Source organism: Caloenas nicobarica, chromosome 2 (assembly GCF_036013445.1).
Source record: "Caloenas nicobarica isolate bCalNic1 chromosome 2, bCalNic1.hap1, whole genome shotgun sequence".
Lineage (NCBI taxonomy): Eukaryota > Metazoa > Chordata > Aves > Columbiformes > Columbidae > Caloenas > Caloenas nicobarica.
The window spans coordinates 142,606,170-142,629,154 of record NC_088246.1 but is presented as its reverse complement, the minus strand read 5'-3'; the positions used below and the strand labels follow the sequence as shown (position 1 = coordinate 142,629,154).

The window sequence follows — 22,985 nt, the reverse complement described above, 5'->3', positions numbered from 1 at the left end:
TTATGTCTTATTCTTCTGAGAATTACATATAAGAGAATTTCTAATTTCGATATCTCAGTTTAAATCCTTTGCTTCTCTGAAAGAGATTCACAATCCTGCATGATGGAATTGGAGAAAAAAAGGACATTTACTGAATTTTCAGTACACTCATTATTCTAAAACCACCTGATTGATCTTAAAGATTGGTCATTTAAATTCCAATTTCAGATGATTCTGATGATAAATACCTTCATTTTAGTAAATTAGTAAAAAATGTATTTCTAATAGAATGAGAAATATCTATTTGTGACTAGGTAGAAAGAGTACAAATTGCTTAAGATCCTCTAAATCCCCATTATTTCACAATCTGAACTGAGTTGTATGTGAAGCTATTAGAATATTCCTTATTTACTTCTATTTATAGTTTTCTAAGAGAAAGACCGATTGAGAAATCCTGGGGAAATTGTCTACATGTAAACCCGAAAACTTCAGTAACAGAAAGCTACAGTTTTCATTTGGATAGTTCTTCAAGTAGACAACGATCCCCAAACGTTGTCTTAGCATCTAATTCCTTCTAGAAGCCAGATACTTACAAAGAACCCTGGTCTGGCATAACATTAATGACTGAAATTTGAAACCTCGCATGGCTTGACTGGCTTGCTGAATGAAACTGAACTACTTGCTATATAACATAACACTCAATAATCAAGAGCATTTTGTGATTGGTCCCCAGGGAAAACATCTGAAACTAGTATTTCTTTCAAAGAGCCAAGCAGTTTATGTTGATTCCATGTAAACTAATGACTTCAAAGATGGAAAAAAATTCCCATCAAAAAGAATTGTTCCAGTCAAGGAAGTGTTCATTTACCTCAAAACAGGAGAAAACCAAAGAAAAAGGGGGTTTTGTTTTGTTTTAGAAAAACATGTATAGCTTCTGTGAAGACACACAGGGAGAATGACAGTGATGATTCCTACAAGAATTAAAGTTAAAAACTCTGCGACAAGTTAATGAAAAGGATTTTCCTGGATCTTGTTGGATTCTTTGCTTAGGGGGGGCAGAAATTTCCAGGGTATGCCCTGGCCTTGCCAGGTTGATCAAAAAGAAGCGAAATAAATCAGTGCTAGAAAGCCTGTATTTTTGATCTAGTCATTTTTAAAAACAGCCAGTGAAGAAGGTAGTGTGTATTCTAAAACTTCCACAGGAAGGGGCTTAGTAAGGAGAGCTCTCAAGACGTAAAAACAACCTAAAACCAACTGAAAGGATATGCTTATTGCTGAGGAACAATGTACTGTGAAGGTCAAGAAGACAACCTGTTGTGAACTAGGAAATAGTTTATAATGATTTACTTGTGTTCCTTGATTGTTGACGTCCACAAAATCACTCCATTCATTTACTAATTCATCAGATGACATCACTTTCAGAAGAATGCTGGGTAACAAATCTCTTGTTTTGCAATCTGGATAGCTGGAGACTTGATGGTAAAGTTCATGATGAACCGAACATTCAGCTGGAATCTTTCTACAATAGACTTCAAACCTTGGTGTATCTGAAATTTTATGAAATATATAAGATTAGGGCTTTCTGAAACCTATATTAAATCAAAATTCACCTATGCTTATACAAACTAGGAAATTTCTGCCTTAAATATTACTAATAAATAAAACCATTACTTTTCTATTGGTCGAAACTTTATGTGTTTTGGTTTTTTTTCCTTTTTTATGTCACTAAGATTTACATGAATAATGTTCCACTGGTCATTACATTAAAATACTCTAACTGGAATTTTGGCTGTTTTGTGTTACATTTGTAAATCTGAGGAGATTAAAATTTTCCATGGGATTGAGCTGATGTCAAAACTTCGCTGCCTACTTGTTTCCTACCGCCAGGTCACCCTGACAGACAGCTGGAACCAGGGAGACCCAAAAGCCTGGAGCCAAGTAACTTCATACTCCTGGCCTCACAATTATCTCCAATAGCTTCCAGGCTTCAGTACCTTCCAGAGTCTCTCACTTTGAGACAGACAATTATGAGGCCATCAAGTTCTTGTTGTAACCAAAACACAAACTGAACTTTGTATCGGAGGTACAGTAAAATAATTTATACTACAACAGCGCACTGTTTCTAATTACTGCATATGACCTACCTTTGAAGTTCTCTTTTACAAGCAATGGAATGGAGCACCTATTGTGGATAATTATACGAGGACTAGGATCTTCTGTAAGTGTTAGGTACGTCACGCCAAGATGCTCCTGATAAGTCAGTGCTATAGGTCTAAAGCAGAAGCAGATTTATTTGATTATGCATGTTTTAGATGAATTTTTTATGTATTATTACTCTGGACAATTAAAAACATTCAAAACTAGCATCTGTAAGATTCTTTATGATCAAGTTCTAATTCCACAGTTATTTATAAACATTCAGGTTAGAACATATCTCCACTGAGAATTATATTTAAACAGAACAACACGTGGAAATAGCATGAAAAACAACACTAGAAAAGAAATCACTTCATAGAGACTACTCACGAGCTAAATTGAGCACGTGTGTTTGCAAGATGAGAGCCCTAGCCAGCAGAGATTTATATTAAATTAAAAACATGAGATTGTAGGCCCAAATTTTCAACATAAATCTTTAAAATTTTGCAGAAGAATTTGCACGCATACTTCTCTGATACACATGAAAGATATTTTTAACAAATACATAAATCTGTAACTGACTGCCCCCTGGAACGATCCACAATGCTATCGCCCTTTCAAATGTTAATGTTATTGATCATCACTGCATAAATTTCCAAAATGAAAATAAATTAATTTTATTCTACTCATTAGCTACATAAAATGTCTTCGTGCATAAACACAAATTCTTTTGTGCATGTGCAATTTCTTTGGCTATTTCTAAAAAACTTCACCTCACAGTGAACTTAAAAATCCAAGCAGTCTGAAAATTTGATTAGGAACATAAGATCCTCTATGCCTGTCTCAAAATTATAAGGAATTCTTTCTTTGTTCTTCTCATTTTTATTTTTTTTTTAATCTGAAGTCTGTGTGAGAATCTTCAGCATCCACAATGACACCTCTTAAGACTCTCCAGAGGAACCATGTGAGGGTTTGAACTTTATCAAGCACTTCAGGCAAGAGAAAGATCATATGGCTGGTAATATATATTGATGTAGCTTCTCTAATTTCAGCAGATTGTTTCTTGTTTATACCAGTATGAGCATGAATAGATTTAGATACCAGGTCTGAGAACTGAAGCTGGGCATCTGACAAGTCATTCGACTGTTATTTTTAACTAGCTGGATACATTTGTCTGTAAGTGGAATGCACATTTGGATATTCCTGTCCATCCTCTTACTATTCTTACTAAAATGGATTTTTACCTTTTATAAACAAAACCTGTATTTTTGTATTGTATTATTTCACACTGTTCTTGAACTCTTAAATTGTTACCCACAAATTAAAAAATACCATAACCTCAAATATAAAGTTTTCATGCTCTTACTTTGTATACATGTAAAAAAATAGCAGCCCATACATTATAAAAATTGTACAACTTGTACACGGTCATAACATTAAACCATTTATAATAAAAGCATCAAACCCATCAAAAGAGAACAATTTTTAAATTAAAGTAAGACTTGCCTTTACATATGGGGGGCACGTGTTACTCTGACTGTTGCATTAATCTCTTTAGGTTTCTTACTAGCCGAAGCTTTATAGCAACAAGCGAAGTTCATTATTCATGACTGTTCATTGCACAGTACCTGGTACAAAATCCACTTTCACTACGAACCCCTGTGGGCACTGCCACGCTCTGTCTCGGGAACTCGGGTTTAATGACAGCTGGGAGGCTCCACAGCTCCCGACTGCCGGCACAGCCGCCCGGGCTGAAGCTCAGCAGCAGGCGTTTGTCTGTCAGAGGTGTCTCCAAAGCGAGGGGGCTGGTGTCCGACAGCAGGTCCCAGCATGGCACAGTGCTCAGCGCCTCGCGGGACAGTGTCCCAGCTGGACCGACACTGAACACCGTACTGGCTGGGGAGTGGAAGTCCTGGAAAGAAAAAAGATGGTGGTAGCACGACACGCTGGCTCTTAACGGGAAGTTTATTCATGTTGGTCTTACACAAAACAGGCTCAAGCAGCTAACTGACCGAAACTAACTAAAGGTTGCACTAAGTCCATTGCATGAAAAGCTATTTGGCCAAATTCTGTCTCCAGGTATACTCACGCAGTTAACTGAGTGCAGTTATCTACAGTCCACTCTCAGATGCACAAGATAACTATACTGAAAGCAACAGTTACATCACTGTAACATAACTATGAGAAGAAAATAAATTTATAGATATAAACCTAAGAAAGGATTTTAGCCTCAACAGTCTTCCAATTCCTCATCTCAAAATAGTTAAAACTGCAAGAAAAAGCTTATGCACAAATGTAGATATCGATGTGAAGAAAACCAATGCAGAAGGAAAACAATACAGAAATAGGGACCTTTAAAATTAGTTTATCTGCCAACTCCTCTAGCAAGTTTGACTCTGAGAATTCTTTGCACATATTTTACTATAAATGTAATCTTGAATAAATATGTATAAATGGTTGATTAAAATACATTGACCATGCATACGTTTTGGTTCTTGTAAGCTAGTCCTTAAATATATTGTGTGATTATTAGAAAACTGATATTAACCATTTGATGAAGTTTGCTGAAATACATCAACTTCAGGCATGTCTCTAGTTCTGCAGCTTTGTTCAGATAACTGGAATCTTCCCAAAATCATAATGAAAAGTTTTAAGCCTGCCAGGCCAATATACCTCTTACACGTGAAGTCAGTAAAAATTCTGAGAGAAATTTCAACAGCTACTATGGATTACGATGCCTCTTTTACAGAAATGGCCATTAGTGCTCGAACAGATGGAGAACAGGCAGAACTAATTCTGCAATGTGCAAGAATCTCCTGCTTTGCAGATTTCTGATCACAGTTAATTACTGGAGTTGGAATGTACTCAGGATTCTGTATTTTAAATTAAAATAATATAATATACTTTATCCTTATAATGTCTAAAGATTGCTGTTCAAACTCTGCTATATACAGTTGAGACCATATGAACCTAAACACCCATGGACTGCAGATGACAAATAAAACCAGTATCCACAATGCTTTACCTCTTCTCCTGAGCGGGGTTTGGAAACAGAAAGCTGTGGCCTATAATAGATTTGATAAGATGTATCATTTATTATTGTTGTCTTATCTTCTATCTGTAGAATTTGTATTCCTTGTTGAAGCATCGAAGAAATGCAGAATTGACACAACTGTAAGATAATAAAAAATGAGGTCACATACAAAATCACAAAAGGTATTGAAATACAGTAACAGAATCGCCATTTTCTTTTTAACTGTGGAAATCCTGTCTATATTCATGCACTTCGTAACTGTAGCCACATCACATACTTTTTGAAGTTTCATCTGTCAATATTTTCCAAACAAGACTGAGAATTCATTAATTCTTTTTTCCAGGAGATACTGCATTACCTTGATGAGTTGGGCAGAATGTTTTTGCCAGTCTAATTCTTTAAATTATACTTCATACATTGTTTATACTCTCATTATGTTTTACATAAATTAACAATTAGGGAGGAGCTCTCACACTGCATACATTTGATTGTTTTCATCTGCTATATGACTTTGTTTTTAAATGATAAAGTTATAAATCATGACAATCTTGTTCTAACCTTTTGATGACCTGGAAAAGCACCAAGTTTTATTTCAGCTTCAACAAAACCTTCTTCGTCCAACGTTACTACTTCCCCATTATCAGCATCCTTCCATTTCGGGGAGGTCACATTATGAACCAGCTTAATTGCCACTGATTTGTGCACAGTATTAGTGTTTGCCCAATATATTCCAACCTGAAAAGCTTCCTGCAAATGAAAAATAACCAATTACCACTTGCTGAAAATGCAATACACTTCTACTAGACTGAAATGTAGTTTCCAGTATGAAGTCAATCTCATTTATTCCTTTTCTCCCTCTGATTGTTTCTGTGTGGTACAAGGACAGATGAAACCACCATGCGGATATGGGACTGATGCTCATGAGTGGAATCAATACCACAGTCTGCACTGAGACATGTTATTAGGCAGCCCTTCTGTTTATTAACAGACATACACTGAGGGGAAAAAAGATGGCAAAATAAACAGGAAGTATCAGATTGTCCAATTGGGACTGACAAGCTGCTGTGTCAAATCATTTTAATTCTTTCAAAAATTAAGTATATTGGGGTTGTAATGAAAAAGCATGTGGATGACCAAGCACATGTGAGAAGATCCATTACACAAAACTCTGAATTCAAGACGACAGGTATCTTAAAGAATCTTGTTTGTAATTTGCCCTCTCTCATTATCAAACCTTTCTTGGTGGCATATGAGCTGTGAAACAACTCGACCTAAAACACTCTTAAACTAAACATTCCTTCCAGGCTGTCAACTTTGCTACTGTGGTCAACACACTTCCCAAGTGACAGGTCAGCACAGCAGGGGCCAAAGACTATATTTGGCCTTTATAGCAATTTACTTGGGCTGCTACATTATGCCCATGTTGCGGATTCATCGGCTGAAATAGGAGGAAGGAGAGAAGTCTGCTGAACCAGAAGGCAGGCAGGTCTTCTTCCTACAGTGCCTTACAGACAATTTGTAACTGCATATTAAGACGTTGTTCTTCCAACATTGCTATCAAGTATGTCATGCTTCCAACCCAGTGACTCAGTCAGCGTGGCAAATTTATATTGTTATTTCTACTCCTCATCATATAACTAACAGACATAGTGACTGGAAAGCGGGAATCATCTGGATTAATAACCATTCTTCAGAATCAGGATGTTTAGCAGAACTGCGCCTGTTAACGTGAATGGCAAAGTTACCTCAAAGTTGGGGGGTATAATTACTTTCCCAGTAGGTACTTGAAGAACGATCTTCTCTCCTTCAAACAGCCAGAGATCCCACTTGGACTGATTGATAAGTAAAGCCCAGGGCAGGAGTTCTATCAGCAGAGTTTTAACACACGGTTTCCACACTGACAACTTCACCCGCATTGGGCTATCCCATTGGGAGAGCTGTTCATTGCTGTTCAAAAACAAATAAAAAGATAAAGTCAAAGGAATAATGAATTCAAGATAACAAATGGTAAATGGTCATTTTCAGAAATTTGCAAGGCTTTTCTGGTTTTGAAATAGAAAAACAATCTCCTCTTACTTTATCATTCTGGAACATACTGTGATGCTGCCAGACAGATGTAGGTACAGGTAGGCTCTGAAGACATATTTTTAACTGCATAAGCTCAACCTAAATTGGGTCAATTTAAAAAAATCCTCTAACAGAACTACCACTATTCTTCAGAACAAAACTTATGACTTTCACAGTTGTAAAATCACATTTCCTTTTTTTTTTCCGCAACTTCTCCTACAGCAACTCCCTGTTTCTGTACCAAAACAACCAACCACTGAATAAACAACAGCCTCTATAGGTGCAGTAAAGAAGGTGCATTCACCAAAAAACAGTTGAATTTTTTTTAATCCTTGCTGATGCAATCTTGTCAGTGTAATCAAGGGCAGCCCCTAGGCTGACCTCATTTTTTTCTCCATCTGCAACAGATTCTGCAACTCACATACAGGGATTGTGTAATTACTGAGAACATACTCAATGCCGATCACATATAGTCTTCTTGAGCGTGATTTCAGTGTATGTGAAAAGGCAATGCAACAACCATGAAGAAGGCTTAGCAAAGAATTACCTGTCTGAATCCTTCCTATTATATGGCCATGCAGGCTGGGGAGGATTAGCGGTGCCGTAGAACTCAGACAGTATCTGGTTGACATTGCCACCTGGATGGGATTTAGTCTCTATCTGTTTAATTAGCGTAGTTGAGATAGGGACTGCGCACTCCGATGGATCATCTTCCTCCCTGTCATTGAAAACAGATTGAGTCGCTTACACAACAAGGCCAAGCATTAGTAGCATTAACTTTTCTTTAATGAAGCTTTCCAAGCGTACTCTGCAAAAGAAACAGTCTCAAGGTGATCATGGATGAATCAAGTTACAATGCTTAACAAGTTCCTGAGCATTAACTGACATGCATGAGCTTGTTACGACACTGTAAAGACGTTTGCGTTTGAGATCCTAGAAACTCCTCAGTATTCTCAAAAAACATTTCAAGAACATTTAGGAATTTATTTTTCAAAACACAAAAATGCGGACATCTTAAGCAAACCAGTGTCCATATGCTTAGGATAGCTGTATCAAATTTAATATTTCCTATCATACAATTTCGGGCTACGTATGCTTGTTCTGTTGTATCTCCTCTGCATATGACATATTCTTGGAATTAATGCATGAGACGTTAAATGTAAAATATTCCTTTTTTTCCACACAAATGAACCATTTTCAAGGAAAGTGCGTATTTTACCTGGCTTGAAATGTCAGGTGGTGCGTAAGATCAGGTTCTATATTTTGCAGTGCTTTCTCCTGTCCTTTCCCTGGAATCACTTGAGTTTCATTCAATCCTAGACTTCTTTTCTCTAAATGTATGATAATTGGGTCTGGAAGATGGCTTCTTACAATGAAGAGATGGCTGAAAACAATCTACAAAAAGAAAAGAATACACCAATTTAAGGCTAATTTTATTCCAGTATTACAACTGTTTAAACAAGCTATTAATAAATTGTTAAAGTGGGTCATTTTACCCTTAATTTATTATATGACATGTAAGGCATAAAATTTACATTTCAGAGACATGAAATGTACTTACTAATCGTTGCTGCACATGGGAGTTGGGCTCTAAAGTCAAAATTGTGCACCACACATATGTAATTGAACTCTTTGAAGATGGTACCTGTATGCAGAGAGATCAGCTGCATTACACTGAAGTTAATTCAGGAAGATAATGTTCAAAACTTCATCATATAAAACAGAAGTCTAAAAGCAAAGTCTCCGGTTCTCTCAGACATTTTTTATGCTCTATTCCATATACCTACTTCTAGTCATACCTGAATGACAGTGCTGTGTTCTGTGTGTTTAGAACTTAGACATACGTCTCGGGACCAGTCTTCATCTCCTGTAGCTTTCACACTCAGCTCGGTGAGCTCATTGTTTTCTAGGACATATGAAGGCAACTTCTGCTTGGCTGCGAGGCAGTTGATGTGTTCTTTAACAACAGCCTGTCCGTCCTGACTCATGTAATGCTGAACCACTTTCAGTTCAATACTTTCAGAAAGGTAACTACAGACTGTCTGTCTTCCACAGATTAGGATCTAAACCAGACAAAAATATGCAGTTCATATTTAAACAACTGTGAAAAAAGAAAGGTCTAATTTGAATTACAGAGTGAAAACTTGTACAAGAATAATCTCCCTTTTTTAGGTTCTCACAAGCACTGCTGAAGGCAGTGAGTGGTAAAACATTATTTTTATTGGCCAAATGTATGTGCAATTTCATAGAAACCTAGGTATTAAAACACTTGAAATATTGCTAATGCAGTGTACGGGCTTGAAAGAAGCATGTAACATATCCACTTTCATTCCCGCTGAACTCAGCAGTACTGCCTACGGCTGACATAGCTCTGCTTTGGATTTTAAGAGTACTGTGATAGTCTCTGAATGCTGAGCCCTTTCTGAGCAGGCACAGTGATGCACTTCAGAAGAACGGTTTCTACTGACACCTCACATTCCCATCACAATCCAGTGACCCAGATCTTTCAGTATGTTCGGTGCTTTAAAGCCTATAATTCCATTAAATGGCTGTAGCATATTTCTGTATTTCAGTGCACCCACTTAGAAAATGACCAAATTAGATTCAGAGTTGTTGCTGTCCATCATATTATAGAACATATATCTGGCTTTTTCTAAGCCACACAACGGAACAGCATTCCATGTGTATCCTTGCTACAACCATCTTCATTTGCTTTTCATTAATGAGGGTGCACACCGTAGCTACAACCTACCAAGCAAAATCTCAGCAGGGCTTTCGGTGACACCAGGCACTGTTCTTGTCTGATCAGCTGTATTTCTGTTGCGCAACATGAGGCGCTCTGCCACATCCATGAGCTGAACGTGTTATGTCCACCACATGCTCTGGCTTCTGCCAACACAGGCAGAATGACTGCAGTGTTATTACAGATCTCTTTACAAACGTAGTATGCAAAAAATTACTGCACAGCAGCCCATTTTCAAATGTTAATTCGGACATTACTTCATTCTCTTTTAACAATACCAAGGCCCGAATTACAACCCCAAATAAGATACGGACAGTTTGTTAAAAATAAAAAACAACAAAAAATCTGCTTCTCAATAACTGAAACATGCAATAGATTGATTAACTTAGCATTTTCAGAACTTTCAAACTATGCAAAGGGATGTCTACTGGAACATGCAAAATATGTGATGGTAATGGAGCTTTTAAATGCTAAAATCTGTACTAAAGTGAAGAAAAGAGTTGTAAAAACTCCCCAAAATGCCTCCACAAGACTGTTATACTTGGGGTTTTTTTGCAGATCCCAGTAAGAGAGAACAAATAATAAGGTGACTAACTTGTGAATAAATAACAGTTTAAATTATTCATGTTATTTTTTCCAAACTGGACCAAATACTCACTTGCTTTTGCACTCCACTGAGCTGCTGAACCTTGATGATAAGTGATGCTGTCCGGCCCTTGTACTGAATGGTACGAAGAAAGGTCCCTGTATTGTCCACACTGAATGGTTCAGACCACCGCCAGTTTCCCCAGCCTTCAATACAGATGTGTAACAGCTGGAAAGAAAGCAATTACTACTTCAATACATAACTGCGGAAAAAAGCACCTTGCAGTAGGACAGAAGTGCCCATGACAGAGAAATATTTTTGGTTTTAAAAATCAGCAATGATAAGCACAGCAGTTCTCTGAATGATTCACTCATTCTGTGATTTCAGATAAAAACAGAAGTATCAACAATACCCTAAGATGGCTCTGCATCATGCATTTCTATAAATTACCTGATCTAACAGGGTATTTAGGATGGTATAAATCCAGCACATAACTGTTCAGAAAAAAAGGGTACATAGACTAGAGAGCATAAAACAGGAAATAAGAGATTTTCTTTACTGCCCTTGAAATTGTCCTAGAAATCCACCCTCATTACCAGCAAAGTGATATGGAACACAGGTTCAGACCAGATTTTTGGCCTTCAGGATAGGACAGAAAATTACAAATAACCTTCCCTTCAAAATAAAAAAGATGCAAATCTATTTGTATCTATACTTGCATAGTTCACATATGTATGTGTTAAATGTAGAACTCAGCATATTGCTGAGAGATGGGAAACATTTCATTTCTTACACAAATGTGGTAGCAAGTTCAAGCTTGACTGCATGAGAAGAAATTTAACTGCATAATTATACTCCCTGTGTGATTTATTCCGGAAAAGGAGTGGCTTTTTTTCCAGTTTAACTTAAATCACTTCCAGAGCAATATAGTCTTTCATCATTTGAAGAGCCTTTCATCCATTTACCCACCATACGCACTTACCTCTATCCCATGGAGATTCTTTAAGTCAGAGTAGTGAAAATTGGTACTGTTCCATGTAGGTCAATGAAGTTACACAAATTTACGCCAGCTGAAGATCTGGCAATTTAGCTCTGTATAGATCTTTTGTGGCCATGCAAGCTTAAGAATGTGACTTATATATATGTAAGGGATCAAAGCAATAAGCATTCTGGGTAAAATTTATTCTTTGCAGAGGGCCAGCACAGAGCCTAAGCATCACTTAAGTCCTTTAAAACAGCTATGTAAAGGCCTTATGGGAATTCTCTCTTGAGGGTTGAATTTCACTCTGATTTTGGACATCTGTCATTAATTAATTTAAGTAATGGAGAACAGGATCAGGCCCTAAGTTTGATTATTTACATGAGCAAAATTTGAAACTTTTAAGTATTATGTTCTCCCATGATTTGTTTCCAAAAAGAGAGAGCACTGGCCATAGATCTGGCCAGTTGGACTTAGCAAATGTCTAGATGTTGGGGTTTTTTTTCATTGTTTTAAGAAACAACCGCAGCAACAACTTTCAAAGATATTACAACTCAGTAGCCTGTTTGCAATTTGTGGTATCCTCAGCCCAAGTTACATACAGAACAATAACATCCATTCAGTGGGTGGCTTTTGAATTTGCAAGAGTGATGACTGTTGCATTCAAATTCAAATTAGTTTTAGGTTGGAAGCACAAAGGCTAATATGTGCCAATGTGCACACGGACATGCATCTGGATGTGGACATGCGTGGGCACAGCTTTATATTCAAGAATTGCTTGAAGGAAGCTCTGCACAAGGACACTCAAACTCATAAACAAACACCTCGCTTTGATTCTTAAGTATTAGTTACAGAAAAGGAAAAACAAAACCAAACAAAAAAAATCCAACTGCAGTGGCTGGAATCAGTTCAGTTTCTTACAGAGGCAGCTGGGAATAAATCTCGTCACATATGAAAACTAAGAGAAACAAGAAAACTGTTTACTTTGGAGAGACTGGTAGCTGGAAATGACAGCCAAATAACGAGAAGAGGTACTAAGTGGTGAGCCTCAGCTCAAAGGCACACTAAATACGGTGTGCTCCGAAGACAGATGTCATATAAATGTCATAATTGATGATTAGTAATTGTATGTAGCTCCAACATTAGGATGTCTCCCACCCTGTATAAACAGCTTTGCTCATGAGTTCGGTGTTCCCAAGGAGCATGCAGTCAGCCTGCCCTGAGCAGTCACTAGCTCCCAGATGCCGCCTCACTGATTTTCTTTGTAGCACAACAATCAGCCTGCATTTAACTTCACAGTTCAGAAAGAAAAATAAAGAAGAGCTATTACCATATATTGGCAGTTTCTTATTTTATAAAGATACTTTTCCTACACTCCTAAATGCTACATATAAAGGGAACAGCCTTTGTAAGTTACTTTAAAGATATCTAATACATTTGCATCAATGACATAACAATATAAGAATTGGGTACTGCGTAAGTTACTTTTGAGCCAAGAAACTGCATTCCATAAGAAAGCAAAGGTATCTCTGGATAAGTCAGTTATTTAAATGTGAGATTTCTGGAAAACATTGCTAGAAGTAATTAGCAAATCATACTAAGTGATGCAGAGATATATGGCAGGAAATAAAAATTGAAAAAAACTTTAGTGAAGTAACCGGGTGTTAGCATTATTTTAGCAGAAGACGTGATAATAGATGGTGTTAGATACTTGACAAGGCATTGCTCTTATGTTATAAAACTGATCGAATACTACAGATTCACAGTAATTGCCATGTAACTCCCTTTCATTTATCGCACTTTAAGTAAATTCTAAGTATTTATTAGACAGTCTGCTTAAAAAAAAAAAGTTCAACAAGTGAAGCTAAGTATGGTACATATATTAGGGGAAAAGAGAAGTCATTGCAAAAAGGTACAAAAAATATTCAATGGACTTCAAAAGCATTCTAACAAATATAATCCAGTGAAAAGTGGCAATTTATAGCTTACAGAGAATTTAAAACAGACTATCGATTGTATTATGTATGTGAAGATAGGCACTCATCTGTGTAACCTTTTGATTTCTGCATTTTCTGTTAAGGAAACATATCAACAGATAATGCAGAACATTTTGTTTTGACTAGGCTTTGCTGTGGTTTGGATTTCTAATTCTGAGCCATTATGGATTTCTGTTTTGAGAGGGAAAGAAATTGACTTCAGGGAGGCAGACCAAGATGAAGCTGCTCCTAGTGGAGCAAATGCCCAGAAAAGCTGTATTCTTTATCATGTCTCTGCACAGAATGTTTCTATGCACTCCTCAAAATTTACTTAGGTTTTCAGCTAGATGTGTGAGTGAAGGATATGATCTGAGTAAATAAAGCTAAGTGTCATATGACAAGGCATGAAGACTAAAATGAGGGATTAAAAATGAGACTAAGAATGGAGCCTGTCCAGAAAAGGCAGCATTTTCCAGCTGTATAAGTAATTTAAAGCTTGTGCCCTGAAAATGCTCAGTGCTACAAATTTGATTTCTACTTTGCTTGTAGATCCACCAACGTTAGCTTGGTTTCACTGTGGTTACATTATATTTGCCTTCTAAGTGAAACTAGAAAATGCTTTTTGGGAAGCATAAGGATTATTGCTCTCAACTCTGAGATACTGGGAGGAATCGTGGGGACTTGGTTAATGGTGTGGAAGCAGTTGGTTATTTTAAAAGATACGAGATCGTAAAATAATGTGCCGATGCAGCACCATGGAGGAAATGGAGACCTGGAGATGGGAACTGAATTCTAAGACTTGAAGCTAACACAATTTTAAATTGAAAATTAAAGAAGGATGATCGGTATTTTTTGGTTATGTTTTCAGGATATAAGGTGGCCCTCGATCTGACTAGTATTTACAACACTAAACCCAATTAGTATTTGGGAAAACAGTGAATGAAATGTGCATTCTGCACATGGTCAGCTGCAGCAGCCACCAACACAGTTCAAATTTCAGTTTGACTTCATTTCCTCATGGGACATGGGAGATTTGACCAGTTTTATACCATCATCCCTTGTAAGAGAGGAGGCCAGTACAGAGCACAGGAGAAAACAATTTCCATCACCCCCACGCTAACTAGTAGAAAAAAGGTCAGACTTGGCAGATAAACTCTGCCCCTGGGGGCTCCGGGAGGTGTTGTGAGCCTCAACACAACCTGCAAAGCCGGACTGAACCTCACAGGCCCAAACTAGCTCACACTGGGGAAAAGAGTAGTCTTTTGGTTATGGAACAGTAACCAAATTATAAGGATTCATGCAATCCATGTATAACATATCAATCTTTATCTGCCCCAGATGTTATCTGGAAACTCAGTTACATATAATATAACCGTTGATTTCAAATGCAGGACCCCAAAGGAAAGCAACAATACATTTCTCACTACCTGAACAGTGTAAAATAACATAAACCTTTTTTTTTCCCCCCCTCCTGTTGTGGTTCTGTAAATGCGCTGGGGAAGATTATGTAAAGTACAAAAGGTTGTGCAGAGAACCTGTAACATCCCTAAACAACGGAACAGGAAAATATCCCAATAATAACCGATAAATAAGTCACAGTTTCTAAGTTTGAACCCACAGAGTACTGTATATCATCTTACACTTTATATAACCCAATACCTGAAAGAATGGCAACTTGGAAATAAATAAAAACGAATTACGATCCTGCTAGACATGCAACAGAAATTAAAATTGGCTTCGGTCTTTTTTTTTTGTAGTAGTAGAACGAGGAGGAGGTTCTTAAAGCTATTTCCAAATCTAAAACTACATTTAAAAACTATGTTTATAGAATTCTAGCAAATATACTAGCCACTACTAATATGTATTCAAGAATTTATAATGTATGGTCAGAAGAACAGAAAAGCAAATGATCGAGATGTTTTCCCTCAAATTCTACAGAAGCAGCAGTAGTGGCACATAGCTCTTTCAGGCATATTTACCTCCTTTGATAAGAAATAAATCTATTTTGTTTATAACCAGTAACTTGGCCACATTCTCATTGAAGTCCTTGCCCAAATCAACACTGGAATTTATTTTCACCTATGACACCTGCTGCTTCAAGTTAAGGACAGTGACAAGTGAAAATGGGCTGTTATTATAACCCTAGCAGGAAACTCTGAAGAAAGGTTTGGGAGCTGCTACTTTAAATGCAGACTTCGCCTGTACGACATTACGTTTTGCATAGAAAAAAAAATTAATCGAGATCCATTACTCTTTGCTTCTTCAGAGGACTCTGCTGAAGTTTGAGTGTGGGGAAAATAACTAGATATCACTAGCATGTTATAGATGACTTTCGCTGTTTATGCGCAAGCAAACAATCCCTGCAGAATACATTCGGGGGACTCTCACACGAATAGCTGGTTTTTACATTTGCTGTGATCCCTCGTGGGACCCTCCAACTGCCTACTGTCTTGTGAGACAGAATTCCTTAACCCTGAGTAAATTGCTAGGAAGATCTGATCTTTTCTAACTTCAGAGTTTCACCCTGTGTATCATATGCTCCAGTTCTTCTAAAAACCACAGCTGTCTTGGACACGAACATGACTTTTGACACAACTGGGGCCCATCCCACAAAGCAACTTGAAGATCAAGATAAGGAACGCGGACTGGATCCAATAATAACGTAGGAGCCAGTGCTGTCTGTAGAGCACGGGAGTGATGTAGCTTCTCTTCCCTTTCAATGATATCTAACAGACCTCTAACTTTCATTAAAATCTGCAAAAGAAACTCACAAGGTCTGGCAACTTTTGCTAGAAATGCATAAAGCCTCAAATATCATCAGTTTTGGACTTAGCCCAACTCTGAAAGGGACTATATAGTTGGGGGTGTCTTATCCTTAAGGAAGGTCAGAACCCCATGAAATCTGATGAAAACATGGGGGATGGAGCAGAGTAGAAAAGTGAACATCGGACATCAGACTTATTACTGAAATATTAGCCAAACTAGCAAGACTTGCAGGAATCAGAGGGAAAGTTAAAAGGGAAAGGTTAGGTTCCCTGAAATGTAGAAGACTGGGGCCGGGAAAAAAAATGAAGGAAGGAAGGAGCTTTAAATTAAGCTGAACAGTTGGAAGGTCCCCATCAATAGCTGATAAATCCAAATCCTTGGTGTGTTATAGCTGTTTTCGTAACATGAAAAAGTTGAATAATTTTCAGTTATAGCCTACAGTAACTTTATTAATATTAAAATTAATTGTAAATGCAAATAAAGCATTATATAACTGCCCGCTACTACAAAAAAATCTTATTTTAAGTATATATATTTAAGTGTGTTAAATAATTAAAAAGGGCAATTACTGCATCTCTCACTATGCTTAATTAGCAAAAGAAAAATAGAGAATTTTATTGATGTGAATGTGAAAGAAATACAATCCTTTTAAAACTATTTATTTTCATTTAACTGAACTGCCTTGCCATACTAAAAAAACATTTTGCAGAGGTTAAATAAAGTATTTCATGGCAACCGCTGCTTCTTAGTGCCTGTGTAACAAGAAACATGAGCCAGCCAAAGTTGTGCAAGTTGGTTTTCTTTCCCAGTAAGAGAATGTGGTATCTAAGACCTTGTCCTAACTCATTTTATCCCCAAGAGTAAGTCAAGTAAGTCAAGTATGAACTAATGCCTGGAGGGAAGTCCCTGACTCCAGAAGTATGGATTATTTCACATTTATCTTACAATCTGCTCTCAGAGTTCTTAAAATTCACTAACTTGGCAAGTTGGGAATTATCATGAGAAATGAAATAATTTCATAACTATGAAGTCATCTAGCATTCCATGAATATGACACTTGGAGGGTTTGTCCATGCTCGGGCACTATTCTGACCTTTGGATAATAAGCTGTTAGATAGTTTTGCATGGAAACAATTAGAAAAGTGCCATAGCATAAGGGACCACCTGATGTCTTAATTGAGTCGTCACTTTCATTTCAAAGGTTTGTATTAGTCGCTATAAAAATTTACATGACAACATTTGCAAAAATGTTTAAACAAACTTACTTTGTAGGATCTAAAATGCAAAGGATCGTGCTGTTTAGCTGCCTTTCTGAAGCATGCTAAACTTACAGGGATTTGTACTTAACATTAGCCAAATGAACAAGGCTTATAGATTGATGCCAAGATTCTCCGGCCCTTGTAAAGAAAATTTGCTTCTATCTCAACAGTGTGTGGAAAGCCTGTGCTTCCACATATTTTCAGTGAAATTACCTCAGAGCTATTTTTCAGTCTCTAAATTTCCCAGCAAGAGATGGCTGTTGAAAAACATTAAAGGAGCAGAAATATTTTTGAAGCTATTCCAAGGGCTGGGACAAGGGAGGTACAGCCCCCCTGCTAGAAGAGCCTGCTGGCCAGCAATGTGGTTGAGTCAGGAGGAGTGAACTGTTAGCTTTGCCATCTCCTGGGACATGGGAATCCAAAATGACACTCCTGACTGTTTATCATCCCAGTTTTTCAGTGAATCTGAATCTAATCAGAGCAAAACAGAATGGGGAAACCCTTTGACATCACCAACTTTCAGCTGAAGAATGAATATCTGAAAAATGAATCTGAAGTTCCTACTGTCACCTCACCCACTCCCTAATGTATGATTTGGTTTTCTACTGGAATTTTCCACCTTTCATCCTTTCACTTTTCATACAGAATGTTTTGTACTGCTCAAGTCTGTGACTGAAAGGACAAGCTAAAGATCAATATTTTAATATTTAAGTTATCCAGGTATTGCAGGCTTAATGCCATACGTTGTGCTGGGGCTCTTTAGCAGCTCGGCTGTGACTGACAGAAAGTATCGGGAACAAGTTGCAATTTTAACTCTTCTGCTCTTCACTTTGCTTGCAATAATCCTCATCTTCAAAACCCTTTTCAGTTTGCACCATTACTGAAGTACACCATTATTAGAAATACACCATAATCAAAACTACATCATTAGCAGAATTATCTAGAATGATGGTCAAAAAGAGGATTCTCCCAATGGGATAATTTCGTATAAGTAACCAGAATAGGGATAAGAAAAATTGTTAGGAGCAAGGCCTTACTTAGTTCTGGTTTTATTTATAATGGCTTTGAACATTTCCTTTTTTCCCCCATGTGTTTATGAAAAGGTTTAAATGATTTCTGGGTGGCTGCTACAAAAACAAGTGATAACTGGTTATGAAATACGGATCACATCTAGCTAGATTTCTGCAAAGGTTATTCTTTCTACAGAGGTTGTTCTTTCTCCCTCACACAACCAGAGGGTTACATCAGTCATAACCCAAGTGTGTGTACTGTCACCTGATAAATGGGGATCCTGTCTCACAATCTGACACTTGTCCAATAGCACAGAGCAGTCACCCATTTGGGCTGCTCGCTCGTGGGCTGGGTCATCACAGGCATTTTGCTTGTATGTGAAAACGTATGTCCTTTCTGAAAATGTGACAAGGGACGCACAGTATTTCAGTGGTTTTAAGCCTGCAAAGGTCTCCCTCTGTGCACACCATTTATAACGACTCCTCTGTTTGCTGGGGTGAGATGGCCCTTTATTAGCCTCCCTTCCTCCTACCTTACAGCTTGACTTTGTTGTCAACTGCAACTGTTTACTCTGGCTGAATTTGCTCTGCACAGATTACTGCATTTATGTAAAATTTGGTAGTTTTGCATATCCACCAACTGACATATGAATGAAAAACACAGTAAATTTGCCATCTCTGCTTCCTAGTGAAATTTGAAACTTGTCAGCGGTGAAAGTGGGCACAGTTCCTGTTTCGAATTACCATCCAAACTTCACCTTCTTTCTCACATGCTAAGGCTGGTATTTTCCAGGGCCCTAGAGGAGTTAGGAACCCCTCCATCCACTACACTTCTCCCAGGATCTGTAAAAATTTTAGTAATGCTTCAGCACAGGACTGCTGTTCAGCAAGTCGGGTAGCACAGGTTTCTAGTCTCTCACGCAGCAGGAGCTGGGAATATATTAAAAAGAGAGAAGAAAGGGCTTTGCTTTCTCATAAACACTTTTTTTTAGATTTAAATTCTTGCCCTGTCTTGAATCAAGATGAAAAGTCCATTTTTCACCACCACTCAAGAAAACCAACAACATGGTTTCATTGAAATATTTCCTGTTGATAGTTTTAAAATATTTTATTTCAGTGTTTATCCTTAAGAAAACACCCAAGAAACAGAAACTTCATTATTTAAACTATATAAGTGGGGTGTTTCTGACAATTTCAAATCTTTTCTAATGCAAGCATTGAGAGATTTGTCCAGTTTGACCCTGTTCTGCAAACAATTTCAGTGAACAGATGCTGCTGGTAAAAACAATTCATTAAAAAAATTCCCCAAGCCTCTAACGTACATCACAGAAAACAGACACTGATCACTTAGTTATAAAAACCTGGCAAGCGATTTTCTTTTGCTTTTTTCCAGAAGCTTCAGTTTCCACAACGGCTCAGTTTTACAGAAAGCGGTCGTGCACATCCAGTTCTACTCTCGAGTAACTTCTAAACACTTCTGGCTTTCCTCACTCTTTGTTTACCTTTTCCCTCTGATGCAGGTCCAGTGTGCGGCTCCGGAAAGAACTGGAGCATTAGAGAGAGTTGAGACCGTAGAGAAAACTGAATAATCAATGCATAAAGCCACCACTCAGCTTTTGCAACTGCTCCATTCGAAGAGCTGTTTCTGACATACCTGTGGGGACTTGTGAGAGCGCCAGCTGTACTGGTGACTGTGGAGACTAGCCAGCAAAATATTTTCATCAGTATCCACCTGGCCAAACCGCAGTGTCTCTTGTGTGTCATTACAGATCACAAAATGGCTGAAGACCAACTCCTCTGCCTCAGGGCATTGGTTCTGAAAGGAAAGGGATATGAAAGCCAGTAAGCATCAGATTAATTGCAAGACACTTGGCAGCTGTCTGCCCAGTGGCGACTGCTACAACACAGAAACGCTTCAAGATCTCTTGCCGTTAGTTTTGCTCTCATAGTACTCTACTCTCTGCAAAAAACAGTGTTTGCGTTGACAAAATATTTCCTAAGACTTAACATAGTTTACTTTATGTTTCTCTAATGCAAATCTTAAAGATTTAGAACTACAATAAAAACTAGATTTCCTAACTTACGCAAAAGACTCCAATGAAATTAAATTCAGTTGGAAATGGCACGTCACATGGGGCAGGTGGGGCAGCAGGGGCTGAGCAGAGGCATGAAGAGGTTTCTCCATGCCTGACAACGGATCCCTCAGGCCAACAGGCTGCATCTCCTCTTGCTCAGCTGCTGCTTCTACTTGGAAATGTTGCTGTGGGTCAGCAGCAGCAGACTCTCTCCTGATACCACAACACTCAAAATAACAACTAACGAAAAACCAGGAGACATGGGGAGACTATTCGCACAGCTCCACGTGGCTTGTTTGAAAAAGGAATCTTGCAATTTGACAGTCTAACAGGGAAAATGCAAAACTGTAATGGGTTTTAAAAGTATTTTAGATTTTACAGTACTTTTTCTCCTGCCTGCAGCATTCTTCCATGCCTCTCTTTCTGCTTTTCATCTGGCTGCTTGTCACTCTGTTGATGCAATGAGACTATATGATAGTCATAAAAATTACCAGAGCTACAGGTCTTCCACCCCTGAAGGCACAAACTATAATCCCCTATATGGGAGAGGTCAAAGTGTGACTGGCAATTTGATTTGGAGATCATCTCTCATATATTTCTGTCCTAGTCACTACTGGGCTGGCACCTTCCACATACAAGGAACTATCTAGTAACCATAACGATTACTCCAAGAAAGCAACATTTGGATTTCCTTCATGCAATTTAATGGGTATAACACTGAGAATTCATCTTGAGATTTTCATTAGCTCTTTTTGACCCATCTTTCCTAGCACACACTTTGACAATGCTTTATTGTTAGTTGGTTCCCTTCTCTCCACAATATAGCCCAGCTGCTCTTCTCTCATCCTTTCTTCCCATGACGTTTTCACTAACTTACGGGACCTCCATGGTCTTTAAGAGCTGATTCTGTTTCCCCTCCTTGCTCTCTCAGTGGACCTTTTAAACAGACATAATGAAACTAGCACCTCCTCTGCCTATGATCGTATGGGTCTCCAGTTCTTTGATAACCATGTGCCTGGAAGCCTGCAGAAATTCAGAGATCAGATGAGACAGAGAAAAACATTTCCTCATAGATCGCTGTGGATCTTTAGTTATCCACGAAAAACAGTTTGGTACATTGCTTGTAGCACTTCCTGGGTGACACACGTGGAACAGATTTTCTGAAAAGTGAAGTGTACAAGGTATGTCCAGCTAAGTATCCTTCAATGCATGTTCATGATTGTTATTAACTTCAGAAGAACCCAAAGCACAGGTTGCAGTTCCTTTTGTGACTGAATGTCAGAATGGTTGGATGGGAGTGTTTATGCAAAAAACTTCTTCACCCTAGGAGTATTTAAGCATGAGAATATTTAGATTAACGCTTCTCTTCAAATCTCATTAATTCTTCTGCTTAAGGTCAGGTACCTTCTGCGAAACAGAACTCAGGTGAGCATACCAAAATCTCACTTGCAGCATAACTAATTACAGAGCAATATGTCTGTATTGCATTCAGTAGCCGATATGGGTATGCTAAAGGCTGACATTTACAGTGCCACTTCAGAATGCAGAGTTTATTTTGGCATTTTCTGGTGGTGGATCTATGACTTTTTACTGTCAGGCTGCCATACCCACATACCCATAAGTCTACCACAAATATATATATTTTCCTGTTACAGCTTTGCAAAATGTTCTTTTTAAAAGGAAGGATTTGCTATCCACAAAATTCAGCATGTTGTTATAGTCCGACCTAGATATAACCCTAGGGCAATTTAAGATTTTTTTTTTTTCTCGAATACATTTTCTTGCTGAATATGCACAGACTGGAAGAACAACACTAGAAGATGATGAACTTCCTTCTTTTTACCAAACTGACTAACTAAGTTTCAACTCAGTTAACATAAACTGTAGGTTCTTGCATTTTCTGGAGGGAAAAAAGAATCTAGCAAGTTTTTGGCGTGCACAGAGCTAAACTGTACTGGGGGAATGTTATCCCATCAGGGATTATTAATAGACTTGCACACATTTTGGTGCTGATGAATGACTGCCATAAATAATCAGTCCTAACGGCAAGATTTGCTACTAGAATCTACTGCTTTTAACAGCAGTGCTTCTCAAAGTTAAGCAAAAGAGGTATTTTAAGCTCAATTTTATAACAGTTCCAAAGTTTTAAGCAAGGAAACACCAAGATTTGTATAATGCGGCATTGCTCCATGCTGCCAGGCTTAAGAGAGAGCTACTGATGCCTCAGGTCTTGATAAGAACAGCTAAGGGATCATCAAGGAAACTTGGGGATGCTTTAGCTCAGTATGGCAACTACCCGCTGTCCAGACAGGCTTCCAGGCAACTCTTATTCTCCTTGCAGTAAACGCAGGAGATTTTTCCCAGACAATTGCTCA

The 22,985-nt window shown here is 38.0% G+C and overlaps 1 protein-coding gene across 6 annotated transcripts in view; it reads right to left on the bottom strand.

The window, feature by feature from the left end:
* Positions 1–22,985, bottom strand: part of VPS13B (vacuolar protein sorting 13 homolog B) — a 459,420-nt gene that overhangs the window by 26,959 nt on the left and 409,476 nt on the right. For all 6 annotated transcript variants that reach the window (XM_065627245.1, XM_065627244.1, XM_065627248.1 and 3 more), the window contains exons 43-54: positions 20,190–20,351; positions 10,618–10,773; positions 9,016–9,279; positions 8,778–8,861; positions 8,436–8,611; positions 7,764–7,934; positions 6,895–7,096; positions 5,708–5,896; positions 5,141–5,287; positions 3,744–4,027; positions 2,124–2,251; positions 1,327–1,526 (exon numbers count right to left, since the gene is read on the bottom strand). In XM_065627245.1, coding sequence (XP_065483317.1) covers positions 1,327–1,526; positions 2,124–2,251; positions 3,744–4,027; positions 5,141–5,287; positions 5,708–5,896; positions 6,895–7,096; positions 7,764–7,934; positions 8,436–8,611; positions 8,778–8,861; positions 9,016–9,279; positions 10,618–10,773; positions 20,190–20,351 — 2,163 coding nt within the window. The remainder of the gene's footprint in view (positions 1–1,326; positions 1,527–2,123; positions 2,252–3,743; positions 4,028–5,140; positions 5,288–5,707; positions 5,897–6,894; positions 7,097–7,763; positions 7,935–8,435; positions 8,612–8,777; positions 8,862–9,015; positions 9,280–10,617; positions 10,774–20,189; positions 20,352–22,985) is intronic.